At 33.4% G+C, this 20,899-nt stretch overlaps 2 protein-coding genes across 3 annotated transcripts in view; one reads left to right on the forward strand and one right to left on the reverse strand.

Annotated features, from left to right (window-relative positions):
• LOC110451638 (zinc finger protein castor homolog 1-like) overlaps positions 1-5,672 on the reverse strand; it is a 46,712-nt gene extending 41,040 nt beyond the window's left edge. The window contains exon 1 of the mRNA XM_021499756.1: positions 5,629-5,672. The gene's annotated coding sequence lies outside the window, so the exon portion shown is untranslated. The remainder of the gene's footprint in view (positions 1-5,628) is intronic.
• Positions 5,673-5,850: 178 nt separating this feature from the next.
• Positions 5,851-20,077, forward strand: LOC110451639 (leucine-rich repeat-containing protein 23-like). 2 transcript variants are annotated; one of them, XM_021499758.1, is made up of 9 exons: positions 5,851-6,166; positions 7,936-8,048; positions 8,536-8,789; positions 9,786-9,916; positions 10,619-10,755; positions 12,892-12,971; positions 13,729-13,883; positions 15,382-15,424; positions 19,684-20,077. In XM_021499758.1, exons 1-8 carry the CDS (start codon positions 5,990-5,992, stop codon positions 15,412-15,414), a joined length of 1,080 nt encoding a protein of 359 aa, XP_021355433.1. In that variant the 5' UTR covers positions 5,851-5,989; the 3' UTR covers positions 15,415-15,424; positions 19,684-20,077. The 2 variants fall into 2 exon arrangements, with proteins under 2 accessions (XP_021355433.1, XP_021355434.1); XM_021499759.1 differs by lacking the exon at positions 15,382-15,424.
• Positions 20,078-20,899: the final 822 nt, after the last annotated feature.

Consider the following 20,899-nt stretch of genomic DNA (forward strand, 5'->3'; position numbering starts at 1 on the left):
ATTTTTCGATTTTTCTATATTTAACTGAGCGTCTTTGATTTGGGAAGGTTCAAATGTGACTTTAGGGCTTAATGGGTTAACTTCAAACTTTTCTCATAGAGTTGAAGAACAATCTGAACCCGCGAGTTGATGTAACAATCCATGTGATGTCAATCAAATATAGCCACTAACTGATTAAATGTTAATATATATATGAGACAATTTTTAATTGTACAAAGGTTAAGGGTCGCCTTCTAGCTTCGCGCGAGAGTGAATTTCCCTTTAGCTCAGTGGTAGAGCGTTGGACTAGGAAGCCCAGGTCACAGGTTCGATCCACCAGTGTTTGTGGCACTTCCTGTGGGGACCTGGGTTATTGTGGTGTTCGAAGGCGAAAGCATTTATAAAGGGGGAATTCGAAAAGTGTGGCAAATTTTAATTGTACATAGGATTATAGTTGTCTTCTAGCTTCGCGCTAGAGGGAATTCCTTTTAGCTCAGTGGTACTACTGGTAGAAGGTCTGACTAGGAAGTCCGGGATTACAGGTTTGATCCCCGTTGGAAGTACACTACTCTCTTTCCTATTATATATACAAAAGTGTATATAAATATCTGGTTCTTCTCTTTGAAAATAGTGTATTAACCATTAGATATGACATTGACATTAAGTCATAATTAATTAAGTATAATTTGGTTACACTGAAAGACCCTGTAATGAATAGGCACTGCTGTAAGAAAAATATCTTCATTCTAATCATTCAGAGAAAAGACATACAAATTTCCTGGATTATATATGGATACAATTCTTTATCAATAAGCACTGTGAAAGTTGAAACATTGAATATTAGCATTGAAGATAAAGAAAATATATTTTTGTAATGTGGAGATTGATTTCATCTATTATAGCTACGCAATTCTTTAATAAAATAAGAGTTCCTAACAATGAGAATTTGCGGAAAAAATACAAAAAAACTTGCAAATTTGGGGAAATTTCTGAATGAAAAATTATACTATTATTCTATATGGACACTGCACAACTGCCAAGAATACTGTGTTTAGCAATATTTCAATTATCATCGTTATCCACTAACAAAATGTTAAACACTTAAATACATCATCAATATTAACAAACTTTCAGAGAGATTGAAAAGTAAGAACTTGGGAGAATGACAGAGCTAGGGGATGGAGTTACAAATTGGTAAATATTTGGTAGCATTAGTGGATAACCCAAGTCACTGTTACTATTGTGTCAAGCAAGTGACCTAGGGTGTTCATTATTTAGTAAACAGAAAGAATGGTCAGAGTAGGAGATCTAGAATGTGCAGGTTGAAGGATGGTAGGAGGAACTAGGGTGTTATAAATGGGCAGTTTAAAAAAGAGGAGGAACTACTAGGCTGAGTAGGGGGAGATAAAACTTAAATTATGGAGGTTGAAGGAAGTAAGGGAGAGTAGGAAGGACTATTGTGTTAATAAGGTAACTTAAAGTAGAGGAAGGCGGGGTAGGGGAGCTAAAACTTAAATTATGGAGGTTGAAGGAAGTAAGGGAGAGTAGGAAGAACTATTGTGTTAATTAGGGAATTTAAAGTAGAGGAAGGCTGGGTAGGGGGAGCTAAAACGTAAATTATGGAGGTTGAAGGAAGTAAGGGAGAGATGGAAGGACTATTGTGTTGATTAGGTAACTTAAAGTAGAGGAAGGCTGGGTAGGGGGAGCTAAAACTTAAATTATGGAGGTTGAAGGAAGTAAGGGAGAGTAGGAAGAACTATTGTGTTAATTAGGGAATTTAAAGCAGAGGAAGGCTGGGTAGGGGGAGCTAAAACTTAAATTATGGAGGCTGAAGGAAGTAAGGGAGAGTAGGAAGGACTATTGTGTTAATTAGTATAGGTAACTTAAAGTAGAGGAAGGCTGGGTAGGGGGAGCTAAAACTTAAGTTATGGAGGTTGAAGGAAGTAAGGGAGACAAAGAGGAGCTATATTATTCATTATTTAAGTTGTAGAAAATAAGGAAAGAGGAGTTGAAAGTGGAAAGTACATTGAAAGAAGGAAAGAAATTAAATACAGAAGCAAGAGGGGAAGGAAAGGGGAGAGATCACAGGTTACAAAGTTAATGTCAAGCAGGAAGACCAGAGGGGAAGAGGTAAGATGTAAATGAATTAATAAAGATTTATCTCAGATCAGCAGGATTGATGATTTCAAGAAGATTGGGAAAGGGAGAGATAAACTCTGGAAAGCAGTTAATAGAGATAGAAAGGGGTCTAATAATATGAAGGAAGAAAATTGAAAAAATGATTAAACGAAAAAAAAAGAGTACTGAAAAGATATTATTATAGGAAACAAGATAACGCAAAGCTTGACATTATCCCCCATGCCCCGCTATTTAAAAGAAAGACACAATCAAATATATATGTTAATATTACAATAGCAGAATGTATTACCGGTAACTCCATTCCACCACTGTTACTGATATTTTGATGTGGATCATCTTTTACAAAATATTGATGACTTCCCCATGAAAGAAGACTTGATAAGAGCACTTAAAGCATCATAAGTGTACAAAACTTCCTGTATAAATCTTGAATGCAAATGGCTCCAATAGAGTGCCAAGTTGATAAGTGTACAAGTTAAATTTCAATTTGTTATTTTTAACAGTTTTGAGATCATGCTTCAGAAACCTCAAATTTCGTATTTTTGCCTTTTTCCATGGCAACAGAAAAGGGGAAAATATATCTAAAATGAGAACTCCTCCAGTATCAAAATGCACCAAGAGAGTGCTGGCTTGTACAAAGTGTACAAAGTTTCAGGCAGTTCTTGAACAATTTTGTTGCCATGCTCTTGAAAGATGGAAACCGTGAAATTTGTAATTTTGCCTTACTATAGAGTGATAGGATGATAAATGGACAAAGTTTAAGGTACATGTAGCTATATAGTTATCTTGAAAGGTTTTGACACTCTACGTACACCGGAAACAGCAAAATTTGAAGTTTTGCCTATCTGTTTCTATTGGTAACCAAAAAAAAATGAAAACAAGACTTCTCCATAGCAAAAGGCACTACCAGAATGCTAGCTTGATAGTTATACAAAGTTTCAGGTAGTTATCTTGAACGGTTTTGGAGTCATGATCCATACAACAGTAATTTGGTAACAGAAAAGGTATTTAAATGGGGAACTTCTCCATAGCAAAAGGTACTTCTAGAGTATTAGCTTGATAGCTGTACAAAATTTTGAGTAGTTATAATATCTTAAACATTTTCAGAGCTCTGGTCTGGAAAAAAACATGCACAGACGGACGCAAGGACAGAGCCCAATTTAATATCCCCCACAAATGTGTTTCATGGGGGATAACTAACTTGTGAAGTATACAGCAAAGAGTCTATACTTTTGACAATTGATGTATGCAAAAAACAATTTTATTTTTGCCTGCATCTAATGTTACTATGGAAAGAACAATTTGGAATTTACTTACAATTACATGAATAGGATATTAATTTAGTAAAGTAAACTTTTTATTAATATATATTATCAAAATCATCTGAGCTATAATCTCCAAAAATACATCAAGGGAAAAAAGGTTATTACCTGAAATTAAACTTTCACCTCATTTAGTGTTTTGTTCTTTAGTGACAATCTCTAAGAATTGGTTATGAGACATACTAGCTATAATATAGACAAGCAAATCATTAAGATATGTTTTGAGATAACAAATCAAGTTTGCCAAAAAAGCTCAAAGTACACATTCATATATATAAGCCCTTAGTATATGATATGATATTTAAGGCAAGACTGTGTAGATAATCATTCAATTTTCAAAAGTATTTGTTTACATTTTCTATCTGTATAAATGTTCAGTATTATACAATATAGCTCTCGAAACATTCAGACTTATTTTAAATACCTCTGAATAATATCTGAAAATATACATCATTATACTGCAGATTTTATCAATAAGACATGATCGGTGAATAAAATAGTCTGTGTATACTACGATTATAAAAAATATGTACTTCAAAGTCATTCATTCTACACAACCTGCCAAGTTTCTAGTCTATAGCTACCACTTAAAAATTTTTGCCTGCTAATTTATATAGCACAACTATTATTATTGAAGTTGCTAGTAGCAACCAGCCGGTGAACATTTGACAAACTACTTAAATATACACTAAATCATGCTTGTGCTAGAATCGTTTATCAATTGGACAACCTTTAAAAATAAACCACTTCAATGGAAGAACGTCCTAATTTCTCAATAAATTGATCGGGATTGGGTCTACTAGAATATCAGCTTAACAAATTCTTTGGAAAAATAAATACACACTATTCTGTTATTGAGCTCAAACATTTGCGGCATATGTCTAAAATCCTTGTAAACTGCTTATTCAGAACGATATGTATTAAAAGAAATTGTTTGCTTCGTGTTGGGTGCTTGCCAAGTCACTGGGTTATAGATTAATCTTTAAAAGTCCCAGGCTGAAAACAATGGCTATCTAGTTCCTATGACAACCCTAGCAGCTGAATATAAAACAAATTTGAACTTGACAAGAGAACATGGCATTGTTACTATATATGTTAAAGCTGGGTAGATTATATGTGGGGCGGGCACAAGACTGGGCATGTATATTATTGGTATAATGTGACTTGTTTCCATGACAACTCAAATATACAACAGCCTGAAAACGACCCCACTATCAATCAGCTATGACAAAATAAAATAAAAATGTTTGACCATATTTTTAAGAGATTCTATTATAGAAAGGTTACAGAAAGGATTATAAAATCTAAACATTATCAATAAACTATAAATAGGAACAGTCAACTTCTCTTAACAAGGAAAAATATTGAGTCCATAAGCTTAGCCGTAAGAAAATTTTAGCATATGTCGTCTGCTAACTTTAGGCCAGCTGAACTAAAAAATCCAACATCAGATTGTTATGAACATTAACAGTTTTATGAATCAACAAACCTGCTTATCTAGGGTGTATTTACTTTAAGTATATTATATAAAAACACTTCAAAATTTGCTTAATCCATGTACAATTTCTGTTTGCACAAAAAAAATCCAGAAATCACAACTTGCACATGCATGATAACAAAGCATTTGTATCGCTAGAGCAATACTAATGTATAATAACCTGGTATAGTATATTTTATTTACTTTATCAACATTTGAATGATTTAAACGTGCCATGAAACTTCGTATTTTTTATCTCTCCAGATATCACTGTTGTTCGGCAAATTTTATCAAATCGAAAACCAGGCCAACCAGCCTATCAGTCTTGTGTCAATATATTTACCTACAAAATGTTACGTTTTCGTCTGTTTCCTCCCAAAACATGAATACATAAATGTCACACACAATGCAATATCAATAAAATGAAATAACTTGGCATCGAATCAAATTCCCTTCATATGTATATTTAACGTTAGCTGACCTTTGAGGCGTGAATTTGCGATAATAAACTTTTGGGGTGAAAAGTACGGAATCTGCCCGTAAAACTTTTCGAAGTTTTTAACCGTAATATGTTAGATAAAGAGTTAACTACACCAAGAAACGATAGCAACATATTGTATAACATTGTAACCTTAACTGTGAGAAGTTGTTTGTTTTTATAAATTGATAAAAACAAACTTAAAAGTAAAATAAAAGTGGGTTAAACATTACCTTCAAGCCTCTTCGATCATATGGGATGAATACCGAAACCACACGTATTCTCGTTTTGTGCGAACTTTTACGAGAACACGCCTTCAACAATAAACTGTTGTTTCAAACCAGATAATGCGCTTTTATGTCAATATTTTATTTAAAACTTGTATTTAAACTTCAGTAACACATGAAAATCGACCTTAGTAGCAACAAAATATTTGAATAACCAGCTCGATTGGTAATATCGCAAGCGGTCTCCTTGACAACTGTCCGCCATTTTTTGTAATCAACTTTTCGGTGTGTTTACAAAAGTCTCCTCTGCTTTAGGACGTGTTTTGTTGTTTCTTTATTGATTTTGAAAAGTGACAGTTGTACAATTATGTCTGACCAGGAGGAAGGTTTAGGTATGGAAGAGGAGGAAACACAGGAAGAAGCTGGAGGAGAAGAAACAGAGGCAGGGGAGCAAGAAGAGGCGGAAAATGAACAAGATGAAGACCTCGGTGACGAAGAAGAAAAGGAACTTGGGGAGGAAGAAGAACAGAAAGAAGAAGAAGAGGTTTGAACTTTATCATTTGAAATAGCTTTTACATATCCCTATTTGTTAAAAATTAACATTTCTTATATACAATACTTCCAATATTTATTTGATACACCTATTTCCATGAGGGCTACTACTGTACTTCAACTTCACTCACTGTATACTGAAGTTAAATGCATAATTAATGTAATCTCAACATAATGTCATTTTCAAGTTAATTAGTAAACACACTTGTAAATTGCTAGAAGAGAAACTGTTGTGAGCATTCCATTTCCTTCCAGGTTCTTACCATTAAAATTAAAACCATAGAAGACGTCTAAAGGCCTGGTGGTAGAAATTTTGTTTACAAACTTGGCATTTTTCAGTCACTTCAGGAAACTGGCATTTTGGGTCTCCAGAAAAGTGGATAAGGAGAAAGGACCCAAATCGAATCACTTTTAAAAAAAAAAAAAACACTTTTAAATCTAACAATGATGCAACCTTAAAATAGATAGCCATGCATGCAACATCTTTGGTCTACAGATGATTACTTTTTAAGTTCAAATTAACTTCCGTAATCGTCAATATTGACGGAGGAAGGTAAAAAGATGAAGATGAAACTCAAAAGTCAGCTAGTGTTTTGTTAACGTTTTTAGAAAATGGCGCCTGCGACCACTATATGCATTCTGTTTTGGCCTTTAGGTATAAATTCACCCTATAACAATAAATTCACCCTATAGAAATAAATTCATCCTATAGAAATAAATTCACCCTATAGAAATACTCGTTTTCATACAAATTCCAAAGGTCTTCATAAAATGCTGACAAAAAAAAAACATTTGAAGTTTAAGATACTGCAAAATTCAAGCCTTGATCCGATTTGGGTCCTGCATGACATTCACAAAAACCGGAACAACTGATAGGTGACGTCTGATTCTAAACACATTTCACATGAGCCCCGGGTGCTAATTCTTTTTTGTAAGAACACCCATCTATATTCTTCCTTAGTTCATCCTCAGAATTTTCAATGAATTAATAAAATGATGGTTTAGTGATCCGATTTGGGTACTGTCACCTTAAGCATAAGTAATAGGTTTAAGAATGTTAATGAATAAGTAAAAGAATCTTGTGAGGTAAGGTTATCTTGCACACCAATATCTTTGTACATTAAGTAGAAGCCGCGCTTTATTAAATCTCATTAAAACAAAATTAATGGTTAAAAGAGATGGGCAAATTGGGTTAAGGGTCAACCAATGGGCGTTTTTGTACAGGCTAGAGGTGCCAAATATTGTTACAGAGACAATCATAGCTTCTGTAGTTTATGAATGAAAAATGTAAATTTTCATGTGTACTCACGTGATACACATACCATGGCAAAAAAAATGGTATTTGATGATAATTGGTCAGCAACCATTTGTCCTAGTGTTTTGTTAGTGAGTTAATTAACAGCAACTTTAAAGTTATTGACAGCTATATTGCTTGACAGTTTTTGATAATGGAAATTCAATTAAAAGTAACATTATGTCCTTATCTGCACTTGTCGGAATACTCACATCACATCACATAAGACATATTGTAATATTCTGTGCATGAAAGTCATTTCTCAATTTCTGAAAAAAATAGGCTAGTAAGTAAGTTAATTTTAACTTTCAGTTTCTTTTTTATTAATGATCTTGACTTTAATAGTGCTTCCATGAAAATTGGCAAAGGTGTTAAGGGTTACTAGGCACAAAAAAACCCATTTGTTTTGGCCTGATAATTGGGTTGGTTCCCAAATACCTTTATCATTTTTTATTTTCTTTTTACAGAAAGTCCCAGAAAATCCACTGACAGAGGAAGCTGTGGCAGAAAGTCTTTCACTGTTGTGTAAAACGGGAGATGGTTTAGCACATGCCTATGTTCGTCTGGATGTACACGAAAAGTAAGATCATGTTTCTGTAAGAGTTGATTTACATCCCTTGTTACCCTTATAGAAATACTAAAAGTAAGGATAATCTGAAGGTGGCTGGCAAGCATTTATTAACCTTTTTTTCTGTCCATCTGACTGGTTTTAAAATAAATAAGTGTACAGTAAAAAAACTGCTCTCTGACCACCTCCATTAAGAGACCACCTGTGTTAAGAGACCACTTGTTTCGTTCCTCATTGTAGTGCATTCATTGTGAATTTAACCTGTATTAAGAGACCACCTGCACGAAGAGAATTCTTGGATTTCCATATATGATCTTTTAATACAGGTTTGACCATAGGTATATATTTTGAGAACTAAAGGGAGATAACTTGACCAAAAACTGCTCATCAGTGATGATCTTCATACTTTCATCAACTTATAACTTTTTTATAGATTATTATTTTGAAATAAAATTTCCTCCTGTTGTTGTTCATACTTTTTTGTACATTTTATTTTCAGAGAATTAACAAATGTTAGCATATTGAAGTCATTTATTCACCTTCGTTATGTGGATGTGAGCAAAAACAATTTAAAAGACCTTTCAGCTCTGAGTGCGCTGACACACTTGTTGACATTGAAAGCGGACTACAATATGTTGTCTAGCGTCAAACTAGAGGAAATGCCATTTTTACAAGTTGCAAGTTTTAATTTCAACAAAATCAACTCGTTAGAAGGAGTTAGTCATCCGATGCTTGAAAATTTAAGTCTCAACAGTAAGTATGATTTTCATTGACTTCTTTACAACACCTCTTAGCTATAACTATTCTTTTTCAGGATTCAAGTCTTAGTATTTACAATTGAATATTTCCATTTGGAATTCCATCCATGATATTCCAGGGGTTCCACTCTCTTTTACTTATTGCACCCTTAGAATATATCATTACAACAGTAAGGGTAAAGTTGACTGGCTTTGGAGTCAGTGGTCGCTCCTCTGTAACATTCAAAGGACACGTATCAGCCTTAGCGATTGGTCAGGTGTTTTTACCTGAGACCAATCAAATAGCTAGCCAGGTGCCTTCAATTTTGCTATAACATATTCCAGGGGTGCAGAGAGTGAAAGTGAGCGTAACCCCTGGAGTAACACTAACAAGGATGACGTTACTCCGGTTTCTCCCCCAAAAACCTAATGCACCCTTCCATCCAGGCTTAAACAAGAGTGACTCACACAAATTGGGATAACTTGTTTTATAATTAATGTAAAATAACGTTTATATTAATTGTTTTTCTCCTTTTGAGTTAGGCATAAAGAAATCTTCTTGTATGTATTGGATAGCTGCATGTAAACTTAGTCTGTTTATAATAAACTATCAAATTATTATCATCGGTCAACTGAAGTTAATTTCTAATATTAATTCCTCCCATATGAATGTGAAATAGAAATGCTTACAGCCAACAAATAAATCTGTATCTGTTAGTTTGTATCTAATGTATAGATATATTATGTCAGGTGTCAAATCATTGATTCATTCTGTTTTGTTGTCTTTTCTATATTATTCAAGCCGAAAATGTGTGCCCAGGGTTTCAAAATTAATTACACTGCAGACAAACACTTGAAAAAAATATATGAAAATTTGCGTTGTAAAACATTAATAAACATGATACCACAGTATGTCTATTTCAACAGAATAGTCCATTCAATTACTATAAGCATCTGAATTTATTTATAAGGGAAATGAAAAGAAAATTATAAATATCCTTTCCTCTTTCAGATAATGAAATCACAGAAATAGCAGGACTCGATGAAGCAAAATTGGCTCGCCTCCATACACTGGAGTTAAGGGGCAACAAGCTAAAAACCACAGGTGGGGTACACCTGCCAAACCTGAAGAACTTGTTTATGGTATGTTATAAAAGGATAAAAACAAATATCAGGTATGATATTTGTTAGGGCCGGCTTGAGAGATGTCTCAGCCTGCAAAACACAGGAGTAATATATTCTATTGGTTGCTTTCCCCCAGACTACCTAAAGATAATCTATAGTGGTTAGCCAGATACAATTGAACTGTTACCAAGGTCTTTTCCACAGAAAAAGTATCGTAGAATATCAACAGTAAAGGAAATCAAAAACATACAAAAAAGTAAAAAACAAAATTTGTGAGTTATCTCCCTTTACAGTGTTAAATCAATCCAAATATCTGGGATAATATTAGTCAAACTACAATGTAAAATAATATATTGGTATTTTTTGATACATGTATTTATAAGCAAAGTGAAAAAATATTTCACAAATAATCTCAACAAAATGCTTTATCTTTGTTATATATATCCTAGTCAGACAGTGTAAGGGTCCTAATTTAAGTTGTTAACACATACTAATACTACTAGGCCAGAACCTCTAGCTGGGTTTGAACTGTCTTAATTCACCACTGCATGCTATAGACATCAGGAACTCCTTGACCATCTCTGAATTTGCAACTGTGTTTTATAGAAGCCAGATCCTCCTTGGTCCTGTTTAAATTGAGTCACTTCCTGCTTTAGCTTGAGTTACATTAGATGGAGCGACTGTGGTGTATTTTACAATAAAGTCCATCCTTTTTTTTAGGCTGCCAACACTATTGACAAGATTGATGATATGGACTCCCTCCATAACCTCACAACACTCCACCTTAGGGACAATCAGCTGGAAAATCTGGAAGGCTTCACAGACAAACTCCAACTCCTCCAGTACATCAACCTCAGGTAAACCTGCCACTGACCTTACATGTTAAGTACAAGCTCACTATCACCCTCAGGAAAACCTGCCACTGACCTTACATGTTAAGTACAAGCTCACTATCACCCTCAGGAAAACCTGCCACTGACCTTACATGTTAACTACAAACTCAATATCAACCTCAGGTAAACTCGCCACTGACCTTACATGTTAACTACAAACTCACTATCAACCTGAGGTAAACCTGCCACTGACCTTACATGTTAAGTACAAGCTCCCTATCAACCTCAGGTAAACCTGCCACTGACCTTCCATGTTAACTACAACCTCACTATCAACCTCAGGTAAACCGGCCACTGACCTTACATGTTAACTACAAGCTCACTACCAACCTCAGGTAACCCTGCCACTGACCTTACATGTTAACTACAAACTCAATATCAACCTCAGGTAAACTCGCCACTGACCTTACATGTTAACTACAAACTCACTATCAACCTCAGGTAAACCAGCCTATGACCTTAAATGTTAACTACAAACTCACTATCAACCTCAGGTAAGCCTGCCACAGACCTGACATGTTAACTACAAACTCACTATCAACCTCAGGTAAGCCTGCCACAGACCTGACATGTTAACTACAAACTCACTATCAACCTCAGGTAAACCCGCCTATGACCTTACATGTTAACTACAAACTCACTATCAACCTTAGGTAAACCCACCACAGACCTTACATTTTAACTACAAACTCACTATCAACCTCAGGTAAACCCGCCTATGACCTTAAATGTTAACTACAAACTCACTATCAACCTCAGGTAAACCCACCACAGACCTTACATGTTAACTACAAACTCACTATCAACCTCAGGTAAGCCTGCCACAGACCTTACATGTTTTAAACTACAAATAAACTTTTACCAAAAAGTAGAACCCTGTATGTACCATATTCGTAAACCTAAGAAACCCTAAACCAGCTTGCTGTAACGTATTCTCAACGTCAAATTATTCTACCTAATTTTATTTTTTTAATATAGAAAAACCTGCCTATAACCAATTACTATAGAAAAAAACTATTACCCATACATAATGTATATATATATCCTTTTTGCAAATCCTTGTCTTCAAAAAGCTTGTATCTGTATCCATTGTTCTGTCTGAGTATAAACATTGATGCTAAAGCATATAATCTCATTAGTAAATTAATTTGTATATCCCCTTAGTTGATTATAAATATTTTTCTGTAGAGAACTGATCCCCTGGGATTAATATACAGTTAAATTATGTGCTTGGGGGATGAGACCGAGTCTATTTCCAGAGGCGCGGCATGGAGGAGGGTATCCAGCTTTATCCTGTTGTCCAATTTCTTTAACTGTTTTATTACTGCCAGGACATTTTTGTCAAAGTTTGATGTTCATTTTTTTGCTCTCCATCATTAGATATCAGAATTTATGAAATAAAGGTTTGGCAATATGAATGTGAACAAGTGGTAGGCAAAGTTTGAATTGGCAAAATTACCTGGCATACAGATACTAATTTGAAATTGCTCAGACATTTCAGAAAGATAATTGCAATAACCAGAAACCTATCAATTATTGAGACATTTTTTGAGAGGGATCAGGTCAATTTTTCATCTCCTCCCCCCTTTTTTTTTTTTACCTGATTGGCTTAGTCATTTCTGAGAGGAAGTTATAAAAACTGCTGAGGATGTTAGTCTGCACCCTTTGAAACTATTGAGGGTGTTAGTCTGCACCCTTGGAAACTGCTGAGGGTGTTAGTCTTCACCCTTGGAAACTACTGAGGGTGTTAGTCTTCACCCTTGGACACTGCTGAGGGTGTTAGTCTGCACCCTTGGAAACTGCTGAGGGTGTTAGTCTGCACCCTTGGAAACTGATGAGGGTGTTAGTCTTCACCCTTGGAAACTGCTGAGGGTGTTAGTCTGCAGAGGTGTTTTATTTTCGGACTAACACACACCTGATAGAGGAGGACTAACTCCCTGGACAGCAAAGACTGAATTTTACCTTTATAATTAAAAACAAAACTGACAAATGTACAACCATCTAACTTAAAAATCTGCCTACTTTATTTTTTCAGAAATAACTTGATTGAAAGCATAATCAATTAATTAATAATACATGGTATACATGCTTTTATTCCAGAGGAAACAACGTCACATCTGTGAAGGAACAGGTGCCAAAGATGGCATGTCTTCCAATGCTCAGGGCCTTGGTGCTGTTTGGTAAGCTAAAGACCATTATTGACAACAATGGAGACATATGCCCAGGACTTAAGTTTTATCAAAGTTTTATGAATAATACATGTAGATGAGCTCTTAGGGCTTTAATTTCTATCAAAGTGGTACTGTATTTATAATACATTCAGATAATTGTCCAGGGATTTAGTTTTATCAAAGTTTTATTAATTATAAATGTAGATGAGCCATGGGGCTTTATAGTCTTATTAAAGTGGTATTTATAATACATGTAGATAAATGCCAAGGGCTTTAGTGTTTATCAAAGTGGTATATGTGATACATTTAGATAAATGCTCATGGCTTTAGTCTTTATCAGTGTGGCTAAATGTATCAAAAATACCACTTTGATAAAGACTATAAAGCCCTTGGCGTTTATCTAAATGTATCACATATACCACTTTGATAAAGACTTAAGCCCTTGGCATTTATCTAAATATATCACAAATACCATGTATTTAGATAAACGCCAAGGGCTTTAGTCTTTATCAAAGTGGTATATGTGATACATTAAGATAAACGCCAAGGGCTTTAGTCTTTATCAAAGTGATAATGGAATTGGTCTTTTTTTAAGTGGTACATGTATTTATATTACATGCAGATATCCGTCTCACCAGAGTGTTATGTTTAACAACTTTTGCTTATAATATTCTATATACAAACCTAATAGATTTACTGTTACGTTAAATGAAGGAACAGTCCTTTCCAGACAATTAAATAAAAATGTATTTCTAAACCGTAATAGAGAATCCAGCCCACGAGGAGGATGAGTACCGCCTAGAGGTTCTGATCGGGCTCAGAAAGCTTGAACGACTGGACAAGGACGAATACTCTGAGGAGGAGAGGAATGAGGCAGAGGAAATTTATGAACAACGCCTCAAGGAAGACGCAGAACGTGAGGTGGGTAATCAGCGTGGTACGACTGCCCGGGTACAATAAGAAACCTGCACCATACATTGTACACACATTCAAGTGACTTCAATTTTGTTTTATCAGTGGATACTTTCAAAATCATCCTAAATATTAAGGTGCACTGTTAACTTTGAGGATAGAATATTGGATGTGGTGTAAAAATAAGGAATCTTCAACATCATTTTGCAATTTTTGTCATTTATGGAATTTCATTTTAAAGATTGACCCAAACAATTTCAGATTAAATTAATCCAACCAAAGATTATAGAATGTACAGCTTCTGTGAAAAGATTGAGCAAATTTATTTTTAATTTTTAATGTACATGTGTTAAATAGAAGCCTATAAAAATACAGATTTTGTGAAAAGTTGTGAACATGAATATTACAATATTTAATGTGAATTTGTGAATTCAGTGACATCTGAATAGAATATACACAAGTTACATGATGAAGTTATTTCACAAAACACCATTGAAGCTATAAAAAATAATTTGCTGGATACAATTCAAATTATTCAAATAAATTATATTCAAAACCTATTCTACATTACTGTAGGTAAGATCAAATATGCCACTTCAGTAATTGTGTCCTCAAAGTCCTACAAAAGAATCTCAATTTAGAGAATGACTGTGAAACTGTTCAAGAACTAAACCTTAAAATGCTCAATTGCCCTGTGGCCTACATTTAATCTTTGGGATTGTGTATCCCCTGGATGGAAAAATGTTCAGATTAATTTTCAGCTTGTCAGCTCTTTTTGTGTAACAAACACGGGATATTATATATTAAGGTTGAATCAATGGTTTAACATTTTAATAGTACATGTAAATAATGATTTTTTGATTTTTTTTTAATAACCTAGGCAGTGGAAATATAACTGTTGTTTATAAATGGTGGAAGTCACACAGCATTCACAATATCCTGTGTTTTGTCCCAGTATTGTTCACCTAATGATGTTAAATGTTGGATACAAGTGTATGTATCATAATATAAAGTGTGGTCACACCCCTTAATTCTGCGTTAAATAATATGTGGAAAATGTTGTTCTTCCTCAAAGAGACAAATTCTAAAAGTTTAAATGCTTTCATATTTAAATTATTGATATTGATATTTTACTTACAATTTTTTGAATGGAACGTATGATCACATCTTTTTTTGTGTGGCCTTGCAGAGAAATCTCAAAATATTGTATAAGCACTAAGATTTAAGTTCAACAATAAGTTCTTGTAAACATTTTTTTTAACACAGATCTGAAGATCATTATTCACTTAAATTATGATTAACAGATTTTTTTTATATCTCATGGGAGAGTTGATAAATTTAAACCAGTGTCAAAAAAGTTTTAAAAGAATTTGTCTCTTTTAATTTCTCACTTAATTTATTACAAGTTTTTAATGGATACTGTTTGAATGATTGATTGCACAGAATAAATATTTTTTACCCTTTGACCTTTGACCTTTCACCATAAACTGTGACCTTTGATTGACAGGCAAGTGGAGAGGATCAGCAAAATGAGGATTGATGAGAACTGAGTATGTTGCTATGGAGATGAAAAATAAACTTTGTGTAACCATAACAATATAGAACCGAGCTACAGAAGCTGTAGTCCTAGTCTTACTGCTAATGGTGTCATCTTCTATATTAACCAATCAAATTGTTTGACTTTCTATGCTTCCCCGTTTAAAATTGCTTTATAAACCATTTGCATTCATCCCTGTTATTTTTTATGTCAGACAATGAACTTTTTAAAAATACAGAATGTCACAATTCTATGAATTACATGTAATTTAAGGTAATCAATAAGGCAAATGGTCTTTATTTCAGTTTCTGAGCAAGAGTAAATATACCCATTATAGTCATCTTACCCATGGCATAATGATGACAGTAGGGATGCTTTTGTTTTTCAAGCATTTGACAGAAAACTTGAATATCTGAGTTTTTAAGATTTTAACAGATGCAATTCAACTTCATTATCTCAAACTCTTTTAACTTGAAGACCCTGTCTAGCTTGGAGTATTACTTTGGCCAAAACTATTCTTAATCTTGGTAATCTCAATTATAAAATCCCAAACTCTTAAAACTCGAAAAACTAAGAACGTCCCAAAGTAAAACATTGGTCCCAACAGCAAGTGTATTTGAAAGTTTTGTTTATCAGGAAAATAAGCTTTTTGTTTTTAATTTTCCATATATTTTATTTTGGACCATTATGACATTTTACTATGTTTAATATCCTCATAGGTGTGATCATTTTGCTAGATACTCCATAGGCTCAATTCAAAACTTATAGAAACTATTGAGCAGCATTTTAACAAGAGTATTAAATCCTTTGACCTCCCCTGTCTGGTGATGGGTGATCATTCTGACAAAGCCTTTGAATTTGTTGTGTGTACCTGTTTCATCCTGTGTGATGTGTGGATCCCCATTTGACCTTTGATATATTAACATGAAAAACCAACACTAACAAAAACCAACTTTCACATGCAGTTAATAAATTGACAATTATATATATATTTTTTTCATTTTGTGCATGAACATTTAAAACAATAAAAATTATGTTAACTCATTCACCCCTGAAATGTTATAATGGACTACTCAAACCTTTGTATTGGAAGATTTCAAATGTGTCTTCAGGGGTGAATGAGTTAATTGAAAATGATGATATCGTCATTTTAATACAGAAATGTTCTGTTGACCACTTACAGTGTCCTAGCGCCACTAACTTGTAACAAGAGGTAAACCCTCTATGATGTACATTGTATCACTCCTCGGATCGTTGGAATCCAGTTACATTTCCATAGCTTTATTAATTGGGTAAATGATGGATTTCCCCTGGTCTGTCCATAAATGCTTACATTGATTTGTAACGAATATTAATTGTAAATAGAAAGAATCACATGTTCTATTTTAAGTTTGTTCATGTGTAACAACTGTTTTTTAGGTTGATACCTATCAGTACCAGGACCTGTTGATTTAATCATTTCTGAACTAAAATTAATATTGATGATATATTTCAAATATCCAAACCAAAATGTTAAACAGCTAAATAGATCTACGAGTGTCACTGATGAGAAACTCCCTTGAACAAGTAGTACATCATATATGGGTTTTAAAAAAAAATGAATTTATTTAACTAAAGTTGCATGTACAGGAATTCTTAATCACCATCTGAAGAATATAAAGAAAAGAAGTTAATACAAAACTTAATGTATCTCAGACATAATTGATTATTTAAAATGCATTTTGAGTCTTTAATTTGAAAACATTTTACTTTTGTTGCAATAGCATGAAACATTTAACCAAGTCATTTCGTCAGTGGTTAGCTCCTGACTGAAGGGAGATAATCCCTCTGTGATATAGAACTAATTTAGTGTTTGTTCAGGTAAGGCATTGAAAACCCGTCTGAATTAACAACTACAGTGCTATTTAGAATAGATATAGGTTTCAAGTGACATAGATCAATTTACATAAAAATGTGTACATGTATACTATAATGGCTTAATCGTAGTAAGAGGTTTTACAGCTGTTGAATTCCAGATTACAGAGGGCCATTAGTTTTTATTAAACAGATTTAGCAAAATACCTAAAACAAATCAAATTACCAGGGTACACCCTTAAACTGTTGAGATATTGGTCAATATTGACTAGGAAATGTCGGATCTCGATACAGTATTTACTTATACCGTTTGTTTCAGACAAAACCTTTAAGCACACTACTAGTAGGGCCAGGTTGGTAAGACGATGCACTGGTCCAATGATTGTTTTCTTCTATTATGACAGTCTAAACTCTATTAAAGAATATTTTTTTAAAAGAAGAATTTCGTCAAATATCGATCTATATCTTTATCTTGACAACAATTTTTCTCATATTCATTCATTGTAAATCTTATTTGTTTCACTTGATGACCCCTGAAAAGCACATAACCATCAAAAATAAAAATTGTTTAGTCTTTGCAAGATTTAACTTATTTCAATATGTAATTTCATTAATTAAGTTTGAATCTTTTCACACCAAACACCATATTGATATGACTCTATAATCCAATGTTAAGTACAAATCTTTGCACCCATTTTTCTTCGGTTTAATTTGAATGAGGTCGTACATTTGTACTTGGTCCTTCATTCCCTTTTTTTCAGGACTTTGCTATGTTGAGTTGGTGATGTGGTATTTCTAGCTCAGGATTGATCCTGGACTGTCATGACTATTGTTTTATTTACAGAGTGTTACCCGTAAATTTGTTATATTTATTGTCCTTTTTTGTTTCAAAAAAGATTACCCTGCATTTCTCATACCATTTGTTATATTTATTGTCATTTTTTGTTTCAAAATGGGAATTACTTTGCTTTTCTCATATGTTGTATATGCTAGTATTAAATATCTATTTGTAGTTGTCCGTAAGACCATAAGTACAGCTAGGAGAAATGAACTAGATCACACCGTAATGTACCCTTTGTAATCCTATTGTTATCAGATTTTGGGATTCAATGTTTTTCAGAACACACCTTACCTATTCATTCCAAATTACATACACAAGTGTGTGGTCTTGCTTTTATCACATACCTTCCGTATTTGGTAGAGATCAAAACAAAGATACATAAAGTTTGTTTTTTTTGCAAATACCAGGAACTTTTCAATTTGCCATGACAAGGGGATTCCCATAAAAAGTAGTTCCGGCTAGTAGGTAAATACAACATTCCATATTGCACATGTGCAAAACAGAATGTTGTATTTCATGTTGTGTATTGCTATAACAAGATTCAACAGGTATGTGATGAATATTCATTCACACCTTACATATTTATTCCAAATATATGTTAGAATTATTATTCTGAATTTCAACATATTATAAATATCAAACAGTTAATCTCAATATGCATGTAACAAATTTATTCTAAAATATTTACAGTGTTGTACACTATTTCATTATCTAAGCATCAATCATGACTTTCTGATCATATTATTGTGAAAAATGTTTAATTATCATTGAGTAATTTGAATATTTAATAAAGAATAGTACATTTTTAATTTATATAAATAAAAAATAGCGATTTTTTTTTCTATTGAAAGTTTCTTTTTTCTGAAAGCAGACAGGAAATATTTGCAATCAATTGAAAAAAATATATCATATGAATTATGAAGGTTAGGTAAAACCTCTTTAAAGGTTAAGATATATTTGGATTACCTTTTATGTGGAAGCATCCTCGATATCCAGGTTTTTGCTCACTTTTGCTCTCTGCACCCCTGGAATATGTCATAGCAAAATTGAAGGCACGAAGATAGCTGTACAATAAACCTCAATTTTTACTGTTACGTTAGGTAACCGAGAGATTCTTTTGAAGGATCAAACTAGTCTTCTCGTCTCATTTCAACGGGTGCTGCATACTGAGCCTTCAATTTTGCTATGACATATTCCAGGGGTACAGAGAGCGAAAGGGAACGTAACCCCTGGATACCGAAGATGATGTGGAAGTCGCCTATATCTATGACTATAAATTGCAGTTCTTTCCCTATGAAACTTACATGCACATCAATTCAGTTTGATAATTCGAATCGGGATGAGCGCATTGATGTTCTAAATGATTTACAAATGGGATGCTGAAAATGGAAATTCTGAAAAATGGAAACAGAAAAGGGTACTTTTACCAAATTCTGAGATAGGACATTTTGTAAAACTTGACATTTAAGACATTTTGTGTCAGTTATTATTGAACGAATGGCCAAGCTGGTTAAGGAATACTTTTAAATCATTAATAAGTTTCTACCGTTATATTAATATCATGCTTTTTGTTTCAGAATGAGGACAACTCGGATGAAGAAGATTAAATCCCATGTTCAGATTCCTTTTATGGACCTAGGATATTAGTATTACTACAAAGACTGAGTTTTTCTACATCAAGTTATCAGACATGGTTGGACATGGAAAAACCAAAAAAACTGTGTCAGAAGCATTCAATTCTTTCTACAAGTGTCTGTGATATACCAACAAAACCTTCTTTAAAAAATGTCATATATCATGCTGTCACGAAATAACAAGTGATTTTTAAACTTTTACCTACAGGAAAGTATTCCGTGATAATGATTTTGTTAAATACAATGTTGACAGGTTTTATAATGCTTGACCTGCAAAATGTTTTGTATATATCATTGCAATTATTTATGTAAAATACAATTCCATATTCATACTTAATTATTCTTCTCTTTTGTTCTTAAACATAAGTAGATGCATTCAAAGATATTTGCTTTAACCTGTTCACCCCATTTGCATGAACCAAATCAAGACTGGGCAAGTCCATTTTAAATATGTAGGGGTGAACGTGTTGTTTTTTGTACAGTTACCTCCCCTTAATCTTATTTTGGATATAACTGTACACAGTTGGGCCAGGACACTTCTAGATCTGTTGACCAGGTTACTCATTCAGTTAGAGCGAAAGTATAACAATCTCAGGTCCAGGGTTCAAGTCCCAGTCTATAGCCCTGCTGATTTTTTCCCTCAGAACACTACTGTTGATTATTTTTGTATATCATATTATTTTTTTGATTATTTTTTTGTAAAAAGTCCCGCAAGGTATGGTTTTCTTTTCAGAAATGATTTATCAAATTATAGTCATACTCCGAAAAACCAATTTCTATTTAAAGCTTCAGTTTTTGGCAGTGGTGCAGGTCCTTGTGTCATTGTGGTATTTTATGTTAAAAACACACTTAACTTGCTTCCCTGTTTCACAGTCAGAAATAACAAAACAATATTTCAGTTTTCATATTTTACAAAGTTTTAATACAAATAAACTCTACAGCACAGGAAACAAATAATACATTTGATGTATCAACAAGACATTTTATTGCAGAATGAGCGACAATATCACGATGTTTGATCCGATGACCAAATTAATAATTTAAATGTATAACGTATATCTATTTCAGAAATACTAAGGATATTGAAATTGTTAAGATATTTCCAATATATCTATACACATTGACTTTGTTTTGATGTAGTTTTCAATAAAAATATACT

This window comes from Mizuhopecten yessoensis, unplaced genomic scaffold (genome assembly GCF_002113885.1).
Source record: "Mizuhopecten yessoensis strain PY_sf001 unplaced genomic scaffold, ASM211388v2 scaffold6135_2, whole genome shotgun sequence".
Lineage (NCBI taxonomy): Eukaryota > Metazoa > Mollusca > Bivalvia > Pectinida > Pectinidae > Mizuhopecten > Mizuhopecten yessoensis.